The following is a 21,918-nucleotide window of genomic DNA, read 5'->3' as shown; positions in this document are numbered from 1 at the left end:
AGTCTTTTTTCCAGGATATGAATTTAATATGAAAGAATTTTTTCATTTGATCTCTCTGTTTCTCTTTTCTGTCATTGGTTTGGTTTTCCCACTGTGGTTTACCTCGTCACTGTGCCATCAAGCAACTCAAAAGTTTGAGGCAAGAAAGACTTTCTGTGGAAATCTGGCTCATGGAGCAGCATTTGCCCATTTCCTGTCGATTCAATCCACTTTTATTCTGCGCCTCTTCTTAACAGATCCCCACCTCACAAACACACCTTTCTGTTCTTTTCAATTGCACCCTCGAAACTGATTTTCTCCGGCTAGCCTCAAACCTCTAAAAGCACCACTTGAAGCGGCTCGATGGCACGGGGTCACCGATGCGGTGCTGCCCCTGGGCGGGATGCGGGCGAGTGATCCCTAGCAGCCGCCTGAGGGGACGGCGCTTTTCTCCTCCTGCGAGCGGGGCGGAGGGAAGGGGAAGAGAGGAAGGGCCGCCTCTCCCGGGGGTGCCGCTCCTCCCCTGTCGTCTCTCAGAGGCCAGGTGGCGGCGAAGAGTGCAGGAGGCGAGGGGAGTGCTGCCGGCGGGGAGCGCAGGTGAGGAGCGCGGGGCGCCTCAGGGAGCGCGGGGCGATGCCGAAGCGACCCCGGCCCGGCTCTGCGCTGCCTCGCGGCACCTGCGGCGGGGCCGGGGCGGGAATGCCCGACGGCCCGGCCTTACTTCTTTCTGTTACAACCCATTCGCTGCAGTTCGGCGCGCTCCGGGCCCCCGCGGGCGCCTCCTTCACGGGGCCGCGGCCGCCCGGCACTTCCTCAAAGGCGGGAGCTCCTTGGGCGCTGCTCCCCGGGCACCCCCGGTCCCCCCAGGCGCCCTCCGAGCTGCGCCAGGCACCGCCTGCCCCACTGATACTTCGGTACACATCGTTGCACCCCTCTTGACCTTAAGCCGGGTCGGTACCAGATTGCTCTGGCACGATTCACATCCTTCTCCATTCCCACCCACCGTTTGAAGTTTGGGGCAGTAAGAGCTAAAATCTGCGGAGAACTCGATCTGTAGAGGCATCGCTGCTTTTCAATAGCTGGGTTGGCCAAAATGCTGTGGAAAATCCCAAGTGGAGACAGCAGTAGCCTGAGGACAGGTTTCTGGCCTGTTTGATCCACCCGTGCCAGGCCTGGCAGCTGAGCCCACGTGGAGCCTCGGAGCTGGGGTGTGTTCCTGAGCAGATCCAGGCTTGACCTGAAGGCTGTGGGATGTGGAGCCCTGACCGTTTTGTTTCGGTTGAGGTTTAATACTGAGGGGTTTGTTGTCCTCATGGGTTTGCTTGCCCCGTTTTTGAGACCAAGCTTTGTCTGTGCTGCGTACTCCAGTAGATTTACAAGTGTTTGTGTTGCCTTATCTTCAAACTGAAACCTCCTGACCTGAAGAGGAAGTAGGGAAGTGAGCGGCTTTAGGGAATGATGGAGTGCCACGATTAGTGCACTGAGGCCATGGTTTTCCAAGCCAGCATAAGTGAAAGAAAGGGCTTCACGCACCCCTTGGGCTGCTCATTTTCACCCATGTCAGCACAGGCATTTGTGTGCAGAATTAGATTAGGAAACGAAACCAAATTTAAAAAGACACCCAAAAAAAATCCAGATCAGTTCCTAAATGTTTTTGCTGGCTAAAAGGGCAAATGAGACTGCTGCTTTTCTGTAACAATGTTTATAGTGGAACAAGGGTGGGTAAAAGTAGAGTTTGTCTGTCAGGTTGCACCCCTGTGCTCCTGAAGTAAAATCACATAGCTCTCATCCTTTGGCCATGGATTATTTTTGAAGTCGTTTATTGATGCTTAGGACCATGACTAGGAGCGTTTTGACTTTTCTAAAGTCAGTAGTTTTGTTTTCACCCTGCTGAGAAGGACACGTACCTACATCCCTGTGCAAGTCAGCAGGAACTGCAGATCTGTGCCTGGATAATGCTGGCAGAGAGCCACTAAAGTTATTTGTCTCCCCTTGTATCTACCCAAATAGGTAAAACTACTTTCTGGATTTGGTCCCATGGGAGCAAGCTGGCAGAACTGCAAGTGTAAACTTTGATTTGCAGTGAAAATTACAGCCCTAAGTGTGCAGGTCAACAAAATGCCTTTGTTCACTGGACAGATTGCCAAAGCAGATCCCACCCACAACTGCAGACTTTACAGTGATTAGCACTGTATGGGGGGAAAACCTGGGTAAAACTGAGCTGTCTCTACCCAACTGGAGGCATCTGGGTTGGGGGCATGGCAAAATCAAAATAAAACTAAAAAATCCCACGTGCCTATCTTGCAAGAGCAATCACAAGAGCAGAGTCTAGTTCAGAGGTAACAAGATAACACCCCCGAATTTCCAGCCAAGGCTGCTGTGAAGTCTTGGCAGCATGGAATGATGTTGGGACTATGGAGAAATGCATTTGTTTCAGAGAGTGAAGGAAGAACATTCTGTTTGTTTGGCTGGTTTGCTTTTGCAGAGCTTACACTGACCCTTCCCAAGATGGTTTCCTCAAATGAGTATGGGTCTCACACCTGGGAGCTCTCGCTGACAGTTGATCATCAACATGAAAATGTACAAAAGGAATTTTCACTGCAGGTCACAGGGGACCTTCACGTTGGAGGACTGATGCTGAAATTAGTAGAACGAATCAGTGAGTAAACCTGTTTAATTTACACAGTGTTACTAAGTAATATGTGTAGCTTTCCCTCTACAAAGAAAGGGTTCTGCGTGTTTTGAAAATGCATTGCCTCATTTCTGTGTCATGGCACAGAGAGTAGGCATGCTCAGACTCTGGGGTTTTTGTGGTCAGAACTCCTCCCTGTGTTCCACCCTCTGTGGCTAAAGGCCCTGTGTTACCATAGTGCCAACAAAACTTTGGGTTTGCCTTTCAGTTAGATGAAGGCTTACAATTCAACTTTCTTTCCAGAAAGATGCTATAGGTGGGTAGTTCGGGGGGCAGTAGAGGTAGGTGATACCCTGTTTATTCACCTGTAGCAGTCAGAGAGACAGGATTAGTTGTTAAAAGTCATTTCAGAAGTTACTGTTTCCTGTGCTATTGTGGCATTTCCAAAATTTGAGCCATGTTATCCACTGCATATGTCGAGTAGGAAAGAGCTGTGAAAAGCCAGGGCTGGCCAAGTCAAAGTTAAGAAATGAAAGTAAAATACCCTGTGTACAGTCACAGCAGTTGAGCACAGGAAGACAATCTGTGATCACTTCTGTCACCCTGTCTGCACACTTACACACAGTTCAGCTGGAAACTGATGGTAGCCAGAGTTTCCACTGGGTCTGAAGGCTAATTTTTCACAGTAGTTTTTTTAACTAATACTCAACTGGTGTGAAAAGCTTTCTATATTAATATTTAAAGCAAATGTGTAACTGATTTGTGTCAGCAACTCTCTTGAGACACAGTTCTTACCAGGGGACTCCAGAATAGGACAGGGTTCTGCTGTGTTATGGATGTGCTGAGGAATAGCCTCTGCCCGGTGGAGCTGATGAGGAGCAAAGAATGATGCAAAGACTGGAGCAGCTTGACCAAGATCACACAGAAGCTTTACCTGCTACTACACATTGACATTTGGGAAGTCTCTAATCTTGGAATTCCCATGGAACTGAGAGCAGCAGTACTTTATCTTTTTCCTTGTGCATGTGCTGCTACATAGCTGTGTGTAACCAGGACTCCAATGGGCTCGAAGCTGGTTCTTAACACTCTCAAGATGAGCTGCTCAGTGCTGCTCCCAGGAGGTTATGGGCGAGCTTGTGCCCATCAGGGTGCGCATGTGATTTTGTGTGAGGATTTTCAGTTTGCATTGACAAGTTGTGAAGTGGGTACTCTTGTTGTTAGTCCCTAACCAAGCACAATCCCAACAGCATTGGACCATGTATAGCACCAGATTCAGGAGATACTCTTTCCGTATGGATATCCTCAAGATTAAGGCAGTGCTAGAGTCAGCACCTAGGTTAGCTCTTCAGGGAAAACAATGTTAGTTCTCAGTGACTGCCACAAGAATTCAACAAATGGGGTCTAGGTCTCAGGACCTGTAGCTGCTGCTTTAATCTAAATAAATATTCCTGTTTGCAGAGACCTATTTCCAAACCAAGTGTTTTGCATATTTACTCCATAGTTTGTAAATAATCATTTTGTATTTTCCTAGAAATAGCACAGGATTGGTCAGACTATGCTTTTTGGTGGGAGCAAAAAAAGTGTTGGCTCCTGAAAACCCACTGGACACTGGATAAATGCGGGGTGCAGGCAGATGCTAAGCTGATTTTTACTACTCAGCACAAAATGCTGCGGCTTCGCTTGCCAAACATGAAGACTGTGAGACTGAAAGTCAGCTTCTCTTCAGTGGTGTTCAGAGCTGTCAGTGACATCTGCAAAATGCTCAGTAAGTAAAGCTAAATCTCCTCTGGCAACCAAGCAGGAGTATTTTATTGGGTGATTTTGTTTTGATGCAAAGTCCTTCCTCATAAAGTTGTTTAGCTCAAAGAGAAATTTGAGACAGATTTTTTTGGGTTTTAGTATGCAGTGCATGTCAGTGGTTCTCAGTCTCTGTGATAATTGATGCACTGAAAGAAATGTACCATAAGCTGCAGGAGTACTCGATAACCAAAGTTAGCAATTTTGTAGGAATCCTTGTCCTCCTGGAGCAGGACTTTGTCCTGCTTATTCCATGCCATTGACTAAGAGCTTGAGATTATCAGTGTCTTACACCAGCCTTCGCCACAGGCAATTTTACTGGTGTCAACTGATTTATCACCTGTTTTCACTAACATTAATGATTCTACTGTGTCTAATTGTTATATGTGTTCACTTCGGAAGAAGAATATTTTAAATGTTCAAACTTTTATATGCCCAGATCTGTTCAGGTCTAACAACCTAACTACCCCAGCCCAGCCCATGAGTGTCTCACGGCACTGAGTCCCCAGGTCCCTACTCTTTCTAATAAGGGAGCATTTCCAAGTAGAACTTTTGGAGCATGCCAGATGTGTGCCTGTGATCAACAGGAATCAGTTGAGTCTGCAAGCAGTCTTCAAAATCCTTTTGGTTTAGGGCAAAATAGGGATTAAATTCCTCATTTTAATTTAGATCTTCAAAGCTTAGCCCATTAACATACTCATCTTCAGAAGGAATTTGCTACCTCATATTGATCCACTTTCAATTTCATCTCCTAGCAGTGGATTGTGAAAAGTGTAGTGTCTTTATTATACCTAACAGCTCTGATAAAATGATGCCATAATTGTTCAACTAGTATTTGGCCAAATTAAATATTCCTACCTACATTTTCCTTCCAGATTGAGTCAATACAGGAACACTGTAACTTGGAATGAGTGAATACTCTCAAAAATGTCTTTGCTTACCCCAGAGTAAAACAGTTTTTCAGAAATGAAGTGCTAGGTTTGTGACTGGGAATACCTATCTGAATCAGTAGTGCATTAGGGAACAGTGAGAGCTGAGAGAGAATCTTGTATGAGAAATATAGTGAATAATAAGAGGCAGGAATTTCAATTTCTGTGTTTCTTGCTTACTTATAATTTAGATATTTCATTGATGTTATTATGCTCATAGGTGACTGCACAGCCATTAGGGAGAAAGAGCCTTTCCCTGGTGTTTGAAATGCAGTTACACTTCCTAGAAAAGTAGATTTAAATTCTGTCCAAACTCACTCTCACAGCCTTGTTATAGAATGAGTGGATTTTCAATAGCTACTACTTTCAATCTGCTAAAGTTCAGATTGCAACATGAAGCTTCCTGAAATGCTATTACAAACCATGGGTGCTGTTTTGGATGTAATCATCTTGCTTCACTTCCCAAACTGCCACTGTAGATATCAGACGGTCAGAAGAACTCTCTTTGTTGAAACAATCAGAAGGCACACTCAAAAAGAAGAAGAAAAAAGACAAGAACAGCAAAGAACTAGTTACAGAAGATATCTTAGACCTGTGCAACTCTCCAGTGAGTTCTGGATTACCAGGTAATGAAAAATCCATATGATTTTACTGTTCTGACTGAAAGTCAAAAAGAGGAAGAAATTCTTTGTTACCTTAGTTGAACCCAGGGAGCCCAGTTTCATTTAGGATGGTCTTAGAGACACAGTGGGCCTGAAATCAGTGGCTTCAAGAAATCTCCAATACATCAGTATTTTCCTGTTGTCTCTATAAATGTTTTCCTTTCCACTGATATGAGAAAGGCCATACTAGAAAACAGGTTGTGGCCCTGCACACAGGATGTGCTACTGCCCTTTAAAAATGTGGGATCGCACTTAAAATACTAATCAAATTTGGCAGCCTGCAAGGAAAATGAAGAATAAAGGCTTAAAAGCAAGTGTTTCCCATTTCCAACACAACTGAGATATTTCACAGAGCAAGAAAGAGCATTTCTGTCCCTGAGGTCACTTCACCTGTGACAGGACAACGCTAGCCGGAAACAGCAGAGATAAGGGGCTGTCCTGAAAGAAAAGGGTTAGTTTTTGAAGTGGTAGACAGGACCATTTCTCATGGGAATAACATTATGCTCTTAACTTGCAGCCAATCCAGGTTTATACAGTAAAACCATGACACCTGTTTATGATCCTGTCAGTGGGTCACCAGCTTCTTCCACAATTACTTGGTTCAGTGACGGTTCCTTGACTGAGCAGAACTGCAGCATCCTGGCCCTCAGTCATCCCAACTGTTCTCCAGAGACTCTGGCAGAGATGTACCAGCCACGGACTTTGGCTGACAAAGCCAAACTTAATGCAGGGTAGGGTGCCTCTCCTGAGATGCTTTTGATTTGAAATGCTCAGTGACGTCATTGTGTGGGCTCTGGACTTAAGTCTGTTATAAGACGAAGGCAAATTCAGTTCAGCATGGTGGGCATAGCTAAAGGACAGTTTGGATGGCAAACTCTAAGGGCTTTAAACAGATGTACATAAATTCAATAATTTTGCATTAGAAGTAGTTTACTTACTGAGTTCTGCACAAGTTCTGCACATTGCTTATTGTGCATGCACAGAGGATACAGAGCACTCAGGACTTTCATGGTGCATGTGTGAGAAGATTGTCTCTCTTGCATTAAGTATGGATTGTCATTCTTGGATCTGGGAGCATTTAACAGTCTTAGATGTTTTCATTGGAGTCCACTAGACTGCAGAAGTAGCTGGAATTGTAAACCAGCAAATACTGAAATCAAAAGTAGGAGTCCGAAATACCACAGGAAGATTCTCGTCCTTTCTTAAATTAACTTCCATTTCTGGACATGAAGAAGAAAGAATCATATTGGCATCAGTCATCTTACAACTAGTTACTGCTTAGTTTCTGGCATCTAGTCCTGATGTTCTGAATAGTGCTGGAGAAAAAAAAATTAGGACAATCATAGGTATTGTGTTTATTCAATGGAAGTAGGAAATATATGTGAATGCTCCACCTTCTTGAGTTAATGTGGGTTTCCCCTGGACTTGCAGGAATTAGGGCTGTTTGTTCCCACTTTTGTTTCACAACTGCACTGAAGCTCTGCAGGTGTGATGGTTTTTCCTATCCAGATGAATCTGTGGGTTGTTCTCTTCCACAGCTGGCTGGATTCATCTCGATCACTTATGGAACAAGGCGTTTTGGAGGAAGATCAGCTTCTTCTGCGCTTTAAATATTATACTTTCTTTGATTTGAATCCAAAAGTAAGAGCTTTGTTTTTATTGCTATTCATTGTTTGCCTGCTTTCATGTACAGGACCTATATAGTAATATAGAATATATATATAACTGTATATAGGATTTTTACTAGGATTTATAACAAGCCCTTCAGAGATCAAATCCAGCTTCTTCCCCTCAGCTACAGCTGCACTTTTACCCTCTGGACACTGAATCACTATTCCTCAAGTGAAGTAAGATCTTAAATATAAAGATGGGATCTGAAGAGCACCAGAAGAAATATCCGTATTTCCACAGGGACTGGTTTACTTTCTGTGTCTCTTTTAACAAGAAAAATTGAGGGGAAAACTAGACCAGCAGTATCCTAAATGATGTAATGAGTCCTGTCTTTGAAATTGGGCTTAAAAATCAGATTTATGTTGCACTGCTCTCACTGAATTTCTCAGCTTTTCTGAGCTGAAGCCCTCAGAAGCAATGAGGGCACTTTCCAGTTTACCTGGTATGTTTTTGGGTGAAATGCAACCCTCACTAAAATCCAAGTACATGTCTCCACTTCATCAGCCCGAACATTTTCCCTTCTTTGCCCCGGCCAGGCCGAGAGCCATAAGATGAAACAACCAAAAAGAGCTTCAGGCACCCTAATATCTCACCCCTGCTGGGAGAGGTCATGCTCCAAGGTTTACTCTCATCTCACCTACATTTCACCACCTCTGGGGCTTGAATATTTCTGTGAGTCACTTCAGCTTACTAACCAAATACATTAGAAGAAATAATAAATATCAAAAAAACAGATAGTGAATTAAAACAGATCTGGCAATTGTCAAGCCAGTGCAAAGAGAACCAGAACCGAAAAAGGCAAGAGCAGAAGAGAAGAAATGAGGAACAACAGTTTCGCAGGTCACATTCAAGTCAGCCATGTCACGTGTCGGTGCGGTTTCACATTACAGTTCCACCAGTCCAAGGCCTCCTGCCTCAAAAGGGGATGTCAGAGTCTCACCTTTTGCCTCACCCAGAGGCTTCTGGTTCATTTTCTGTTGGCTCAGCAAGCCCTGGGACTGTGCACACAATCACAAGAGCTGGTACACGACAAGGAGGGGAACAAGGCAGAGGTGGGAGGAGGAAGGAAGCAACCATTGGGGTTCAGCCCAGCGTTAAATCAGCTGATTGTGAGTCTGTATCTAGGAGGTCACTAGTGACCAGAGTTTTCTATTTCCTTCAGTACGATGCAGTGAGAATCAACCAAATATACGAACAAGCCCGCTGGGCCATCCTGTTGGAGGAAATTGACTGCACAGAGGAAGAAATGCTCATCTTCGCTGCGCTACAGGCATGTATTGGAGTCAAATACTGTATGTATTGGTTGCAAAATGTGTTCCCTCAAGAAGCAGGCACAGTTTAGGAGAAGACTAGGACAGAATCCAGGCCAAGAGCTCTGCTTGGATTGGGGGTCTGCTCTTTGGGTGAGAAACAATCAGCAGCATCCTTCATCAGTTAAACCAACTAAACTCAGTAGCAGCAGTAACACCATTATTCAAACAATTGAACTATTTACAAAGACTATCTGCACCTGGAATGTAACTTTGATATCAGTATTAGTATGAAGTGTTGCTTCCCATACCAGCTACCATCCTTTCACCTCTTCTTCCTGAAAATTTCTGTAATACACACGTTCACAACAGACAAGAAAAAAGTTACAGCACAGTGTGAGCATAGGGACACTGTGGAGTACATGGAAATGTAACATGACTTACCACGGCTTAGTCTCTGACTATAAGTAATAAGACACAAACGCTTATTAATAATAAATTCCTTCCTTTTAAATGTAAACGGAGCTACCAGAAATTCACAGCCTGTCACTGCAGAACACCAGAGAACCTTGCTTTCGAGTTTCCACCTGGTAGGGATTGCAGGACTAGCGATCCAAGTGTAGCCCTGACTCAGCCTCCCAAAACAGGGACAGTTATTCAGTGAAGAAATACAAACACTGATAATAAAATAGGGAGACCGTTATCAGCTTTTGCACTGGAATCACAGTGGACATGGCTGTTTCCTTAGGAAAAACTCTTGGTTCCTGCAGAACTTCATGCAGTTATCCAAGACCCAGGAGACCAAACAATCTGTGACTGTGTGTTGCTAATCGATAAATTGACTATTGGATATTGATGTTTTATTTTAGTACCATGTAAGCAAGTTATCATTATCATCAGAGACACAAGATTCCACCTGTGAGTCAGAAGTAGATGAAGTAGAAGCCGCCCTTTCTAATCTGGAAGTGACACTGGAAGGTGGAAACAAAAGTAATATTTTGGTATGTCTTTTGGGATCCCAGAATTCCTTTTGCTGTAGTGTCGACTCTGATGAGCCTTCCTGGTTCTGGATTTTTTTTTAACAGTTGATTACAAAGTGCATTGTACTAAAATTATTCCTAATTATTTCTGATAGGAGGACATCACAGACATCCCGAAACTTGCTGATAATCTCAAGCTAGTTAGGTGAGTTGGTAAAATTAATAATAAAACATACAAAACGAAAAGCTTAACCTTGCAAGAGGTCTCTTGAGTTTTTCATTCTAATCTAACAGTAGATCTGACAGTTACAAATTGACAAATACCCCAGATAGGTCTAACCCGCCTAATACTCTCTTCCAATCTTTCTCTTCCTGCTTCTGACAAAATTTCTTGATAAATCTTTCCAGTTCCTGGGATGCTGGGTAGCTGTACTTTTACTTATTAAAAAAACCTGCTCTTTGTATTTTCCACTGCTTATCAGTCATCTTCTCTAAACAAAAGAGCCTACAGTATTCTTTTCAATCACATTTACTTCTTTTTGCCAATGAAAACCTAGAAGAAACTTGCACTTCTCCCTGAGCAGAGTTACTGAAAGTAACCCCAGGGAATGTATTTTTTAAACAAAAGAAATGACCAAATTACCCCTTTCTAACCTGTCTGTTTTTTCTAATATCAAAATGAGTTTCTGTGATACCATTATAATATCTTGATTTGTGGGTGATTTTAAACGACTGTAGAGACCTTAAGTCTGTAATGCATTTTATCACAAAACAGTCTTTGTATTTTAGAAAGATAAAGTGTTCCGTTGTACAAATAATTATCAGGTGCATTCCGTTGACAGATGGTATTTTTAATCTGGGAACTGAAAACTGCACCTGAAAATTTTTAACTGTTGTTAACTGCTAACAATTGTTAATTATTAATTTCCAATTTGGAATTTTATTTGACATTATTAAGGTGGCTAAAGATGAAAGGGAATTTAGATTTTTAACAATGGATTTTTTGTTTTTCCCGAGCAGTAGAGCAGTTTGTTTTTATAAGCATTCAGCTTATAAAGGTTATTTTTCATCATGAAAAGATGTATAAATGATACATCACTTACCAAACCTAAGACATTTTAGAATCCAGTGAGAGTGTTAAACTTCACTTTAAAGGAACAACACCACTTTGTGACTATAATTATTTGATTAATTGTAAACCTAAATGCAAAGCTTTGCATGTCCTACTTCTGACTATTCATATGGTGAACTTTTATTCCTATTTATTCACAGTATACCCCACAGCAGCACACCAGTAAATGCTGCTTTCATGTGGGGACAGTATTGTGGAGAATTGCAACATTTTTTTCAAAAACAACAAGAAAAAGCTTTCTAAAAAGTTTTCAGCGAGTTTTTTTGGGATAGAAAAATAATTTTGTCTGTCTAAAAAATAAAATTATAGTCCTTTATTTTTTAAGAATGTCCCTGTATTGGAAAACTAGAAGCCAAATTATTTTGTAGGTATAAAAATCCAAGTTTTTTAAATTTAAACAAAAAAATTGCCATTTTCTAGAAAGGATTCTAAACTAGAACTTTTAGAAAGGGTCTGGAGAAGGCAAGGGTATATATAATATATCACTGTTTTCCAGAAGCTCCACTGTTTCTATACTCTTTGTACCATCATCTTAGATTTAAACGGAAATACTGGAATTTTTTTCTTTTTTTCTTCTTTTTCACTTCATTGATGACCTTTGTCACTAGTTGTGAATTATTTCTCTATTCAAACAGTGCTAATACCTCTGGTTTTGTCTCCTGGAGGGCTACAAAGCCTCTATAAATTTAGTGAAGAAACAATTTTGTTGTGTTAGATATTATTCAGATTAAGCAAAAAAAGATGGTCTCTGCTTCCTTACACTGAATACAAGTTGGTTTTATGAGTGCAAATATTCAAGATAAGGAGCTATGAAAAACTGATGCCAATTCTAGTGCACGTTAACAAATCAGGAGGTTACATGTGTGTTACTGAGTTAATGGAAAAGAGAGAATTAGTCTGTTAGAAGTGAACAGCTTTGATTAAGAATGGAAGAAAAAAAAAAAGAGAAAAATCATAGATGGGATTCAGCTAAAATCTGAAGTAAAAACCACATCCGTAACTGGGATAACCTGGGTTGGATCCAGGCATTTCCCACCCGCTTACTGACACAGATGTGAGAAACCCAACCAAAGCCATGGGTATGATCTTGAATTTCAAAGGCACTGAAATATTTGTGAGGGACTTAGCTATTTGTATGTGTTGATATAAACAAATGGGATTTTTTTCTTGTAGGCCCAAGAAGCTGGCACTCAAAGCTATCAAGACATATTGGTTTGTCTTCAGAGACACTTCAATATCTTATTTTAAAACCAAGGAATCTGCACAGGGAGAACCTGTTGAGAAACTAAACCTAAAAGGTAGGAAATTGCCATTCTTTCCTTTTTCTGTTGCATTTGTGAACTGAAAAAAACAAGAAATCCCTGGTAGACTCAGGAAGGCAAACACAGCAGCATTTAATGTGGGAGCTTCTTCAATTCCTGAGACTCCTAAGAAGGCGGATTGCACCTGCAGAAGAAGCCTAAACAGAAAGGGTTCAACAGTTTAACCAAGATGGGATTATCAGAGCCTGATTTGTGAAATGCCTTGTGCTGCTGAATTCTTAAAGATTAGTCAGGTAGAGAGGGTGACTTGTGGGATGCTTTGTTTCCAAATACTTTCACTCTACGTTAAATGGGAGTGTTCCCCTCTGTCCCTGGCACATCCACACGGGCAGCAGAGGATTATGGATGATGCCATGGACAGGAAAGCCAGAGGTGGTCCCTGCATTCTGTTGTGCAGGGACAGCTCCAGGACCTTCTCTGGGCCTTGTTCGTGTCGTGCATGGGGATTCCCATGGCTACAACCAGCTACTGGAGAAGGAGCCCTGAGTGTGCACACAGAAACATTGGCATCCTGTATAGTCTCCATCTGCATCTACCCCTGCAGGGACATCCTTTGTTCAGCATCAGGGAACCAGTGATGCCCAAGACTCATCCTAGAAGAAACCTTTGAAATAGAAGTTTGACCCCTGTGAACAAAGGGTTCTGCATCCCAACCTGCATATCCTCAGTAGGTCAAAGAATGCATGGGAAAAACAGCCAGGGTGTCTGGAACCTCACCAAGTAGCCTCTCCCACCAGTTCCTCTCCGTTTTAAGTGCTGAGTGTTTCCTAAGACCAGGCTGAGATTTTGGGAGCGCACACATCCTTTCACTTTCACATTGACTCATGTGCTCCCTGAGCTCAGAGCATTCATCATGCTCTCAAGCCAGACCAGGCTGTGAACTGGAACAAAAACCTTAGGGCCTAAGCTTCAAAAGTCTTGGCCCTTGATGTCAAAGGAAAACAACCATGAAGTAGTGTTCCTTAGTATTAAAGCAATAATGAAAGTTACCGATATAGTAATGAACTAAATTAATTTCCTTCTGATTCTCTGTCATCTAGGTTGTGAAGTTGTACCAGATGTAAATGTTGCAGCGAAGAAGTTTGGAATCAAATTACTAATTCCCGTCGCTGATGGCATGAATGAAGTATATTTAAAATGTGATAACGTGAGTAATAAGGAAAAGTCTGGATACCAGATTTATGGCAGATTGTCCTGTTCTAGAATTTGTATAGAAAAATGCTGCAGAGAGTTTATTATCTGTATCTTTAGAAAAGTTAAGAATTCTGTGGTGGACTAACAAATACATAAAGGTTATGGGTACATAAGGACAATGATCTTTTGTTTATCATCAGTTGCCGAGTTAAGCTGGTAGAAAGAAAACCAGAACAAACTGTTTAAAAAACAAAAAGTACAGTATTTTGTTCCAATGTTTTCAGAGGACTGAGGTTTGGATTTTGTTTTCTTTTTTTCTTAATTAGAACTCTCCCCATTTCAGAGGAGGAGAGCATGATAAGGATCTTACATTAGGTTTCAGTTCATGGAAAGGTATCAGATCAAACTATGTAAAAATGTTCATTAGGTGAAAATTAGTTACGCAATAAAATTTCCAAGTGAATCTACTTCAAAGTACGGATTTCTTTGAAAATTTAAAACCTAGGTGTAGGTGGAACTTATCCAATCAGGGAGGAAGAACAGCATCAAACAATGGATTGTCTTGTAGGAGGATCAGTATGCTCGGTGGATGGCTGCTTGTGTTTTAGCCTCCAAAGGCAGAACGATGGCCGACAGCTCCTACCAGCCTGAGGTCCAAAAGATCCTTTCATTCCTACAGATGAAGAACTGGACCATGTGTTGTTCCCAGGCTGCCTCTGAGCCAGAGACTGTAGATATGAAACCTGAATGCTTCGTCTCACCACGCTATACCAAAAAATTCAAGTCCAAGCAGGTATCCTGAGCATGGCTCGATGGCTGGGTGTGGGCAATTCCAGTGGTTGCTTAGGGATGAGGCTGGATCAAAGCATCATTTAGGAGCCATACAGTACAATGATCTTGCAATAATCATTTGTCCCTTTGCAAGAGGCCTTTTCTTTAAACTGAACACAAGGACAGGTGTTTTGGCACCTCCTCCAAGTACCTCTCCTTCATCCAAACCCTGGCTTAAGTGAATGCTCTGCTCCTGATCACACTGTCCCTGAAAGTGTCTTCAGAGTAAGAAAGGAAGGGTTTTAAGGGCTGAAAGCTACTGTTTGCATCTGAAACCACAGGGTCTTCCTGTCGTCTTGGCATGGGTGTCTTTCCTTCCTCTCCACCTAATTCCTTGTCCACTGCTTTTGCTATGCAAACACTCAGCCTGCCCATCCTAAGGAGGGTCTCCCAAGCAGTATATGGAGCCAGGGCAGCGCTGCACAAACCCAGACCTGAGACCTTGCTATCCATTCGGCACTCAGCACTCACGGGCTGTCCCCAAGTGCCCTCTGTGCTGCATCTGTGCACACAATGACAACGAAATGTCTGAACACAGCATCAGAGTTCATGGTTTCTGATTTAGTGAAAGCAACAGGATTTTTGTTCTCCAGTCAGCTGAAAACCTTCTCTCTTCCTGTGTTTCCCAGCTGACCGCTCGTATTCTGGAAGCTCACCAAAATGTATCCCAGATGTCCCTGGTGGAGGCCAAGCTGCGTTTTATCCAAGCATGGCAGTCCCTCCCCGAGTTTGGCCTATCCTACTACATTGTAAGGTAATCACACTCTCACTCATGTCAAGCTGTTGTAACATGTTCATGCTCAGTGATTTTCAGCAAGTTCTTTGACTCTCTGTTCTGGAAACATTCTCCATTTTTTCCCCCACACACTTTTTTAGGTTCTAGTTCCAGATTTCCATACTGCTGTTTTTTTCTGTAGGAGTAGCACCCATTCCTGGAGTGAGACTCTGCATTACATCCGCCTTGGTACAGACCTGTCAAGGTTTAGCTTGAAGCAACCTCTCACGAGAATTAAACCCTTACTGTCATAAACTCTCCAAAATGTAAACAACACACATCTAATTGGTGTGCTCAGGTTTGCATTATGATTCTGACCCTTGCTCATTGCAATATGATAAAATGCTAATTTCTTTTGTATTTCATTAAGAAAAAAGCAAATGATCCCCTTTTTAGGTTAATCCAGAAGAGCAGTGAGCACAAGATAGGTGCTGTTGTGTTCACAGCAGCTTTCTTGGACACAGCAGGGTTCTGACCTGCGGTCTTTCCTCTTGACAAAGCACCAAAAAGCTGAAAAGTACAAACACAACCATACTTGGAGGCACCTTCCTTAATTTGTGCTCAACACACCTGCCAGGGCTAGCTAGGAATCATCTGTGGTATAAATTGAACCAGCTGGGAAGCACTCTCTGGCACAGAGGCCAGCTGGCATAGAACAGCCCACATCTGCACTATTAAAGTCTGACTTCCCAAAATCCAGTAGCCTCGTGAACTATGAGATTATGTTGGTCCTTGGATATTCCAACTTCTAAACTGTACCTGGGAGTCATTTGAGACAGCAGTGCTTGTTTGGAGCCAGAATTCTGCCTAAACTCAGTGCGCAGAAATACTCTCTGATCCTGTTGAGTTTACTAACACTGGCACAGATTTTTTGCCACATCTGTCACCACTAATCCTGTTAAAACAAACCCAATACCTGACCTGCATTTTGTCGTGGTGAATTGCTACCAACTGCTGGGCAGTATCTCAGTGGGGCATTAAGTAAAGCACAAATTGTGTCCAGCTCACATTCTTTCCCTAAGGTCCAGCTGCATCTAAGGAGAGAAGGTTCACAAACAGGATCAAAAATACTGAAAATACTCACAGCAGATTGATGAGATTTCTCCCAGCTTTCAGCATGAAGATAGAGGAAGGTAGTTTCTTTACCAGCATAATCTTTTCCTAGCTATTCCCAATGCAAACATTTCTGCCCCCCAAAGATTCTGATACTTTTGTAGTTATTTTTCATCTCTAATCACAAGAAAGTTGAAATGTTAAAATGCCTCAGTAATTTTGTAATGGGATTTATACTCAGAAATATGTATATATCAGTTGTTTTGATTATATAATTTAGGTTAATATAGGTTAATAAAACTAGAAGAACATGTTTCAACACTAGAGAAATGGAGCAACAAAAATTATTGTTGGCATTTTTTCCCGTAAAAATATAATCAAGTTCATGCATTTAGGAAGAACAGTATTTTTTTAGCAGAAAACAGTGAATTGGAAAGACTTCAGCCAGATCTACCTGCCTGATTATTGTCCATCTTAGACTATGCCTCACCAGCCTACACTTTTGCTTAATAAAAGTCCTGTTCTAAAGGTGGTGGGTCCAAGCTCTCCTCAATCCCAGGCTGTTGTGACTTTTCCCTTGTTTTTTTGTACTTTCAGAGGTGAGCAGCAGAAATACTTCTCTACACAGAAATCATTGCAAAGCAGATCTGCTCAAAGGTTTTGGGTTTTTTTCAGGTTTAAAGGAAGCAAAAAGGATGATGTGCTTGGGGTGTCCTATAACAGGCTGATAAGGATAGATATGGCCACAGGAGATCCTATCACAACATGGAGGTTCTCCAACATGAAGCAGTGGAATGTGAACTGGGAAATCCGCCAGGTAAACCAGGAACAGCTGTGTTCAGTCCTTGCATTTCACATACTGGAGGATGCTTTCAGAAAATACTTTCAAACCTAAGTGAAAAGATTTTGTACATGTTGTGATATGTTATTAAATAAGCTGTCTGCAGTTTTTCTAGTGGAGTCTGTAGTCAAAAATCAGAAATTAAGCCAGTTTCAAAGGTTCCTACCAGGCTTATTCTTTACAGCTTTGATTTTGATGGGATGAAATACAGAGACTCCAAAGTGAATTCCAACATGTTGTGTTTACTGCTCTGTCAGTAAAAATCTCGCTTTAGCTCTCTGTATAGTTCAGCTCATGCATCATCCTCTACACTGTGGTGATTCTGTCCCTATCACAGACTGAGGATACAGGAACCCCATTTGTCTTTCAGATCCCAAACTGAGATTGCAAGACCATGTGTCAATATGTGGTCCCTGATTTGGGGTTTCAAAGCCTGAAGCCAGCTCTATAAACGGTAGATTTCTGGGGTGGAACTAGTGTGACCTGATGTAAATTGAAGCAGGCTGTAAGCTGTTCCTGCTTATGGAGTTTTCCACATCCATCTGCCGGATCTAGGAGAGATCAGATACCCTCCCTATTGATCTCCTGCAGTACTCCCTGTGCCAGAGCCTGTAATTCTGGGTCAGGTTGCTGGGTTCACTTTAAATCCTTCTCAAAAAAAAGCAGAATTCACAGTGATCAACTAAGCTCAGTTTGCTGCATTTTAGAACTAACAGTAAGTGAAAACCCAAAACTGGGACCCCAAAGGCAGATTAAAGGTCAGCACATAACAATGGATAGATTAAACACAATTCATTGCAGAATCAGGAGGGCCATTCCTGCTCTTCCCAGTGTTCACTTTATATGCCATTGGAAAAAAAGCTAGAAGATTTTGTTGCCTGCCTGAACAAGCAAAAAGATTTCACCACAAGAGGGCCCTAATAGAGCAGCAAATTCAGAAACAAGCAGCCTAACACCCTCAGCATCCAGCAGACCCAGAACTCTTGGCTAGCAGAGGCAGGTATACTGCTTTATCACAGTATTTGTGACCCAGCTGTGCTCTTAAACTTTTCTTTCTTCCCAGTTTATCTCTGTTTGATTTTGCCGTATCTTTTCTCCCAAGGTTGCCATCGAGTTTGACCAGAATGTGTCCATTGCTTTCACGTGTCTGAGCGCAGACTGCAAAATCATCCATGAGTATATCGGGGGCTACATCTTCTTGTCAACACGTTCCAAAGACCACAATGAAACGTTGGATGAAGAACTCTTCCACAAATTAACTGGAGGTCAGGAATGAGATGAAGTAAACTCTCTTCCCTGTGCCTGCTTCTTCTTATAGCTAAGACTACCAGAGATTAAAAAAAATCTCTGATTGTTAACTGCTGGCTAATTGTTGTACATGTCAATTAATCTTGTACTATGACTGGGATTGTTGACTGTTTTTGTTAAATACTGAAGCTACGGTCACTGAATCCACGTGCTTTCCAATCTAGGTATTTGTTAGTTCCAAGTAGTGAGAGCTGTCATAAAGTACCAGCTGTGCTCAGCTGTTATCAGTGGTGTCATGATAATGCTGAAAACTCGAAATCTTGCCCAAATTAACTGTTTGAAAAGAAGGTACCACAAAACCACAAAGCGGCAGTCAGAGAAGCAAGTTCTCTGTACCAGCACTGAACTGGATCGCCACCCATCAACCCAGACTGATGGGCAGACAGAGCCCGCACCCTTTCCCTCTGCATTGATCTCTGCTTTGAAACCGACTCTTGAAACAAGCTGGCATTGCAAAATAAACAAACTATTATTCCAGTAAGCAGAACTCAGAATTTACACATGGCTTTGTTTTAAGGACCAGCTTTTTCTTGTCCATTGACTATATTGTGCCTTTCTTGTGCTTCTGGTATTTTTATAACTATTTAGCCATCTAGAAAACCCACAGGGGCTCCTAAAATATTAGGCTTCCCTAAATATCACCAGAAGGCAACTATACAAAACTACATGCATCTCCACAGGAACATTTTGATTTTGTTCCATGCCTTCCCAGACACCACTACCTCTGCTTGCTTTCCTAGATGATAACGCCGCAGAAATCCATGAGGTGGCATCCATTTATACCAACAGGTAATTTGAGTAATGACTAAGTATTGATTTGCCGAGCTGCAGAAAAGCACGTTCTCTTTATTTCCTGCATATTCCAGGTATGGAGAGGGCCCAAGCGGCCAACAATGGCTGCTTGCACATTTTCCTTCACGTCAGTGTTTCTATGCAGCCAGGACGCTGCCATTCAGCCCACAATGTGCCACCTCTCAGCACCATGCTAACCCGTGGCAACAACAGAGCCCACCTCTGATGTCTGACATGCACAGACAGGTGAGCTTTCCCCACACGTGGCCCAAGAGCTCCCCTTTCTCTCCAGCTGCACACACAAAGAGCTGCTGAGTTTTCCCAGTTTCTAGACAAGACAGAGACACTCGTTCCCTTACCGGGCAGGCAGTCATAACCTCTGCAGCCATCCTGTACTCGCACTGGCAGCAGTATCAGTAAAAACATCAACATAGGAAATACAGGCTGCTAGGTCAGTGAGAAAACCACAGAATAGTCATCCCTCTTGATTGAGCCCTTCTTCTGCTCTTCCATGCAGCTTCTGGCATCAGCATGTTTTATTTTTGAAACACGTTTTTCTCCAGCCTTTCAAGAACAGAAATGCTCCAAACACTTCACTTCTGAGGCCCTTGATTCTTAACTGCTATTAAGCAAAGCCACAACCAGGAGACATTTCCTGCGCACAGTGAGTTCCACAAATGAGAACGAAAGGCTTAGAACCCGCCTGGCTGCAAGGAAAACACTGCTGATGCTAAGGAGGACAAGCTTTGGTGTTCCTCTCTAGTAAATTTGAGGACTTACTCTGAGAGCAGACAACATGAAATCTTTTTTATGGTGTTAAAATTGGGCTCCCACCAATAAGAAAAATGAAGGACTCTTCATTCCCACAGCAGCAAAAAGCATCCATTTTAGGAGCCTGCACAGGGTTTAGGAGTTTCCCATCTGGACTCTACCAGATTTAAAAACCTGCCTTATATTTATCACAGAAAAAAACCCTCTATTTATACATAAACATAGCCTTTACTGTTCCCTTTTTTCATCATGACACACTGTCCCCACCTGAATTCAGTCCTAGTGGTCTTAAAAGAACACCAATTTTGTCTGTGAAATAACATGTTCATTCCCAAGCGCACCAGCACTCACCCGAAGCATTTGTACAAGTCAACACATCTCACTGACCTCGGGACACCTCATTTGCACATGGAAACACAGGATGGGAAGGCAATCCTTGAAAAGGTGTCTCAAATGACAGAAGGATTTTCATTTATGTTTATGAAGAGATTTTCAGAAGTGACTACCTATTCCAGGTGGTTTAGGTTCTCCACTTTTCTCTCTGGATAAAGTTTGCAGAAGCTGCATTTCAGGACACTCTGCTTTCAATCAGTTCTCCCCAGGATGGAATTGCAGCACTTGATATTTCTGGAAAATCATGACTAGCAAAGATACTCAATTCTGTGTGAATTCATGATGCTCTAGAGAAAAAGAAGTACTCATGCCCATTTAAAGCAGGTTTCATCTACCTGGTTCATGGGCCAGAAACAACCAGCATAAACTGCATAATTAACCTAGACACTTTCTCTTGCAAGGGTATAAGCTTAGCTTTGGAAAAGCTCATCCTTAAACTCAGCACACAGAAACAAGCACAGGGAAGCCTCACCACAGCCCATGCCTTGACACTGCCCATAAAAACTCCATTTTATATCTGAAGAACTACTGAACAGAAAGTTGCAATGATTAAATAGCACAAACCAGACTCTTCTAAATGCTGCCATCTCTGAATTTCTTGTCTCCACCACACTAATGTCCCATAGACTCCCGTTTAATGCCTGTGCACTACAAGTTATTAAAGAAATGACTGTGGGCAGTGGAAGTGGCCCATGACATGCAGCCATTCTACACTCCCAATGCAAATGCAGCGGGATGGATGAAGCTGTCACGCTGCATCTTCAGAAGGGTATTTGTTAGCCTCATTTTGCTGCTGTCATGGGCTGTAGATGTTTCTCCCACCTACCCTCACACCAAGAGTTTGGAAGGCTCTGCAGGAAAAGCTCTGTGTGGGAAGCAACACAGAAAGTGCTCAGCTTCTCTACATAGCTTTCAGAAGAAAACAAAGACATTTCATTACAATGTAGAGAAAATGCAGCCACCGGACCGAAGGAACCGTCCCCACCGCCGAGCAGAAGGCGAAGGCCTCAGGCCTTGCCCCTGCTCTTCGGGGATGACACACAGGGGCCTCACCACCCTGAGGCTACTCAGGGGTGGCACAGGGACAGAGGCCATGATGTGCCCCGAGTACGGGGGGGTCACGCTGGCCAGGGGACAGCAGACTAGGCAGAAAGCTGCCAGGCTCAGGGAGAAGCCCTGCACCCTGCTTACACAGTGGGCTGAGGGGCCGGGAGAGCTCCGTGTCCCTGACTCAGGTGCAGAGAGAGGAGCTCTGACCCTGCTTACAAGGTAGCCCCTCTCTCTGGGCAGCCAAAGCAGCACAACATTGGCAAAAGTCCAACAACAGCAAAGACCTTGCCCCTCTCACAGGGAGGTTGCCCAGCACAGAGCCAGCCGGGGCACCCAGAAAGAAAGTGCCCCAGGCATGGGGGCTATGGCCTTTGCCCAGAGGGCCTCTCTTGCCCCCTTATTCACCTCCAGGCCATCGCTGCGCTCGCCTTGCCTTGCCATTTTACTCTTGACCTCGCCATTCAAACTCTTGACCCGTGGCGCCACTGCAGCTCTCGCCGTGCTCACTCTTGACCTCACCATTCTACTCTTGAGCTTGACGCTGCAGCTCTCGCCTCGCTGGCTCCGTTGCCTCGTCGTCCCACGACTTCTGCCGACAGACGATGAGACACTCAGC

At 43.1% G+C, this 21,918-nt stretch overlaps 1 protein-coding gene across 1 annotated transcript; it reads left to right on the top strand.

The window, feature by feature from the left end:
• Positions 1 to 451: 451 nt before the first annotated feature.
• FERMT1 (FERM domain containing kindlin 1) lies at positions 452 to 18,783 on the top strand. Its single transcript, XM_085053963.1, has 15 exons — positions 452 to 576; positions 2,465 to 2,638; positions 4,143 to 4,376; positions 5,817 to 5,963; positions 6,517 to 6,730; positions 7,538 to 7,640; positions 8,833 to 8,940; positions 9,790 to 9,921; positions 10,056 to 10,105; positions 12,206 to 12,330; positions 13,395 to 13,501; positions 14,057 to 14,281; positions 14,949 to 15,073; positions 16,823 to 16,964; positions 18,091 to 18,783. The coding sequence occupies exons 2-15, from the start codon at positions 2,488 to 2,490 to the stop codon at positions 18,262 to 18,264; spliced, it is 2,037 nt and encodes a 678-aa protein (XP_084910089.1). The 5' UTR covers positions 452 to 576; positions 2,465 to 2,487; the 3' UTR covers positions 18,265 to 18,783.
• Positions 18,784 to 21,918: the final 3,135 nt, after the last annotated feature.

Source organism: Lichenostomus cassidix, chromosome 3 (assembly GCF_008360975.1).
Source record: "Lichenostomus cassidix isolate B80296 chromosome 3, HeHo_3.0, whole genome shotgun sequence".
Taxonomy (NCBI): Eukaryota; Metazoa; Chordata; class Aves; order Passeriformes; family Meliphagidae; genus Lichenostomus; species Lichenostomus cassidix.
Note: the sequence above shows the minus strand (reverse complement) of the source record. Positions and strands in the feature narration are given on the sequence as shown.

Coding starts and splice junctions, on each gene's coding strand:
- FERMT1 (XM_085053963.1), top strand. CDS start 2,488: ATGGTTTCCTCAAATGAGTATGGGTCTCACACCTGGGAGCTCTCGCTG. Junction 5,964..6,516: donor AGTGAGTTCTGGATTACCAG/GTAATGAAAAAT, acceptor CTTAACTTGCAG/CCAATCCAGGTTTATACAGT. Junction 16,965..18,090: donor TGAACTGGGAAATCCGCCAG/GTAAACCAGGAA, acceptor TTTTCTCCCAAG/GTTGCCATCGAGTTTGACCA.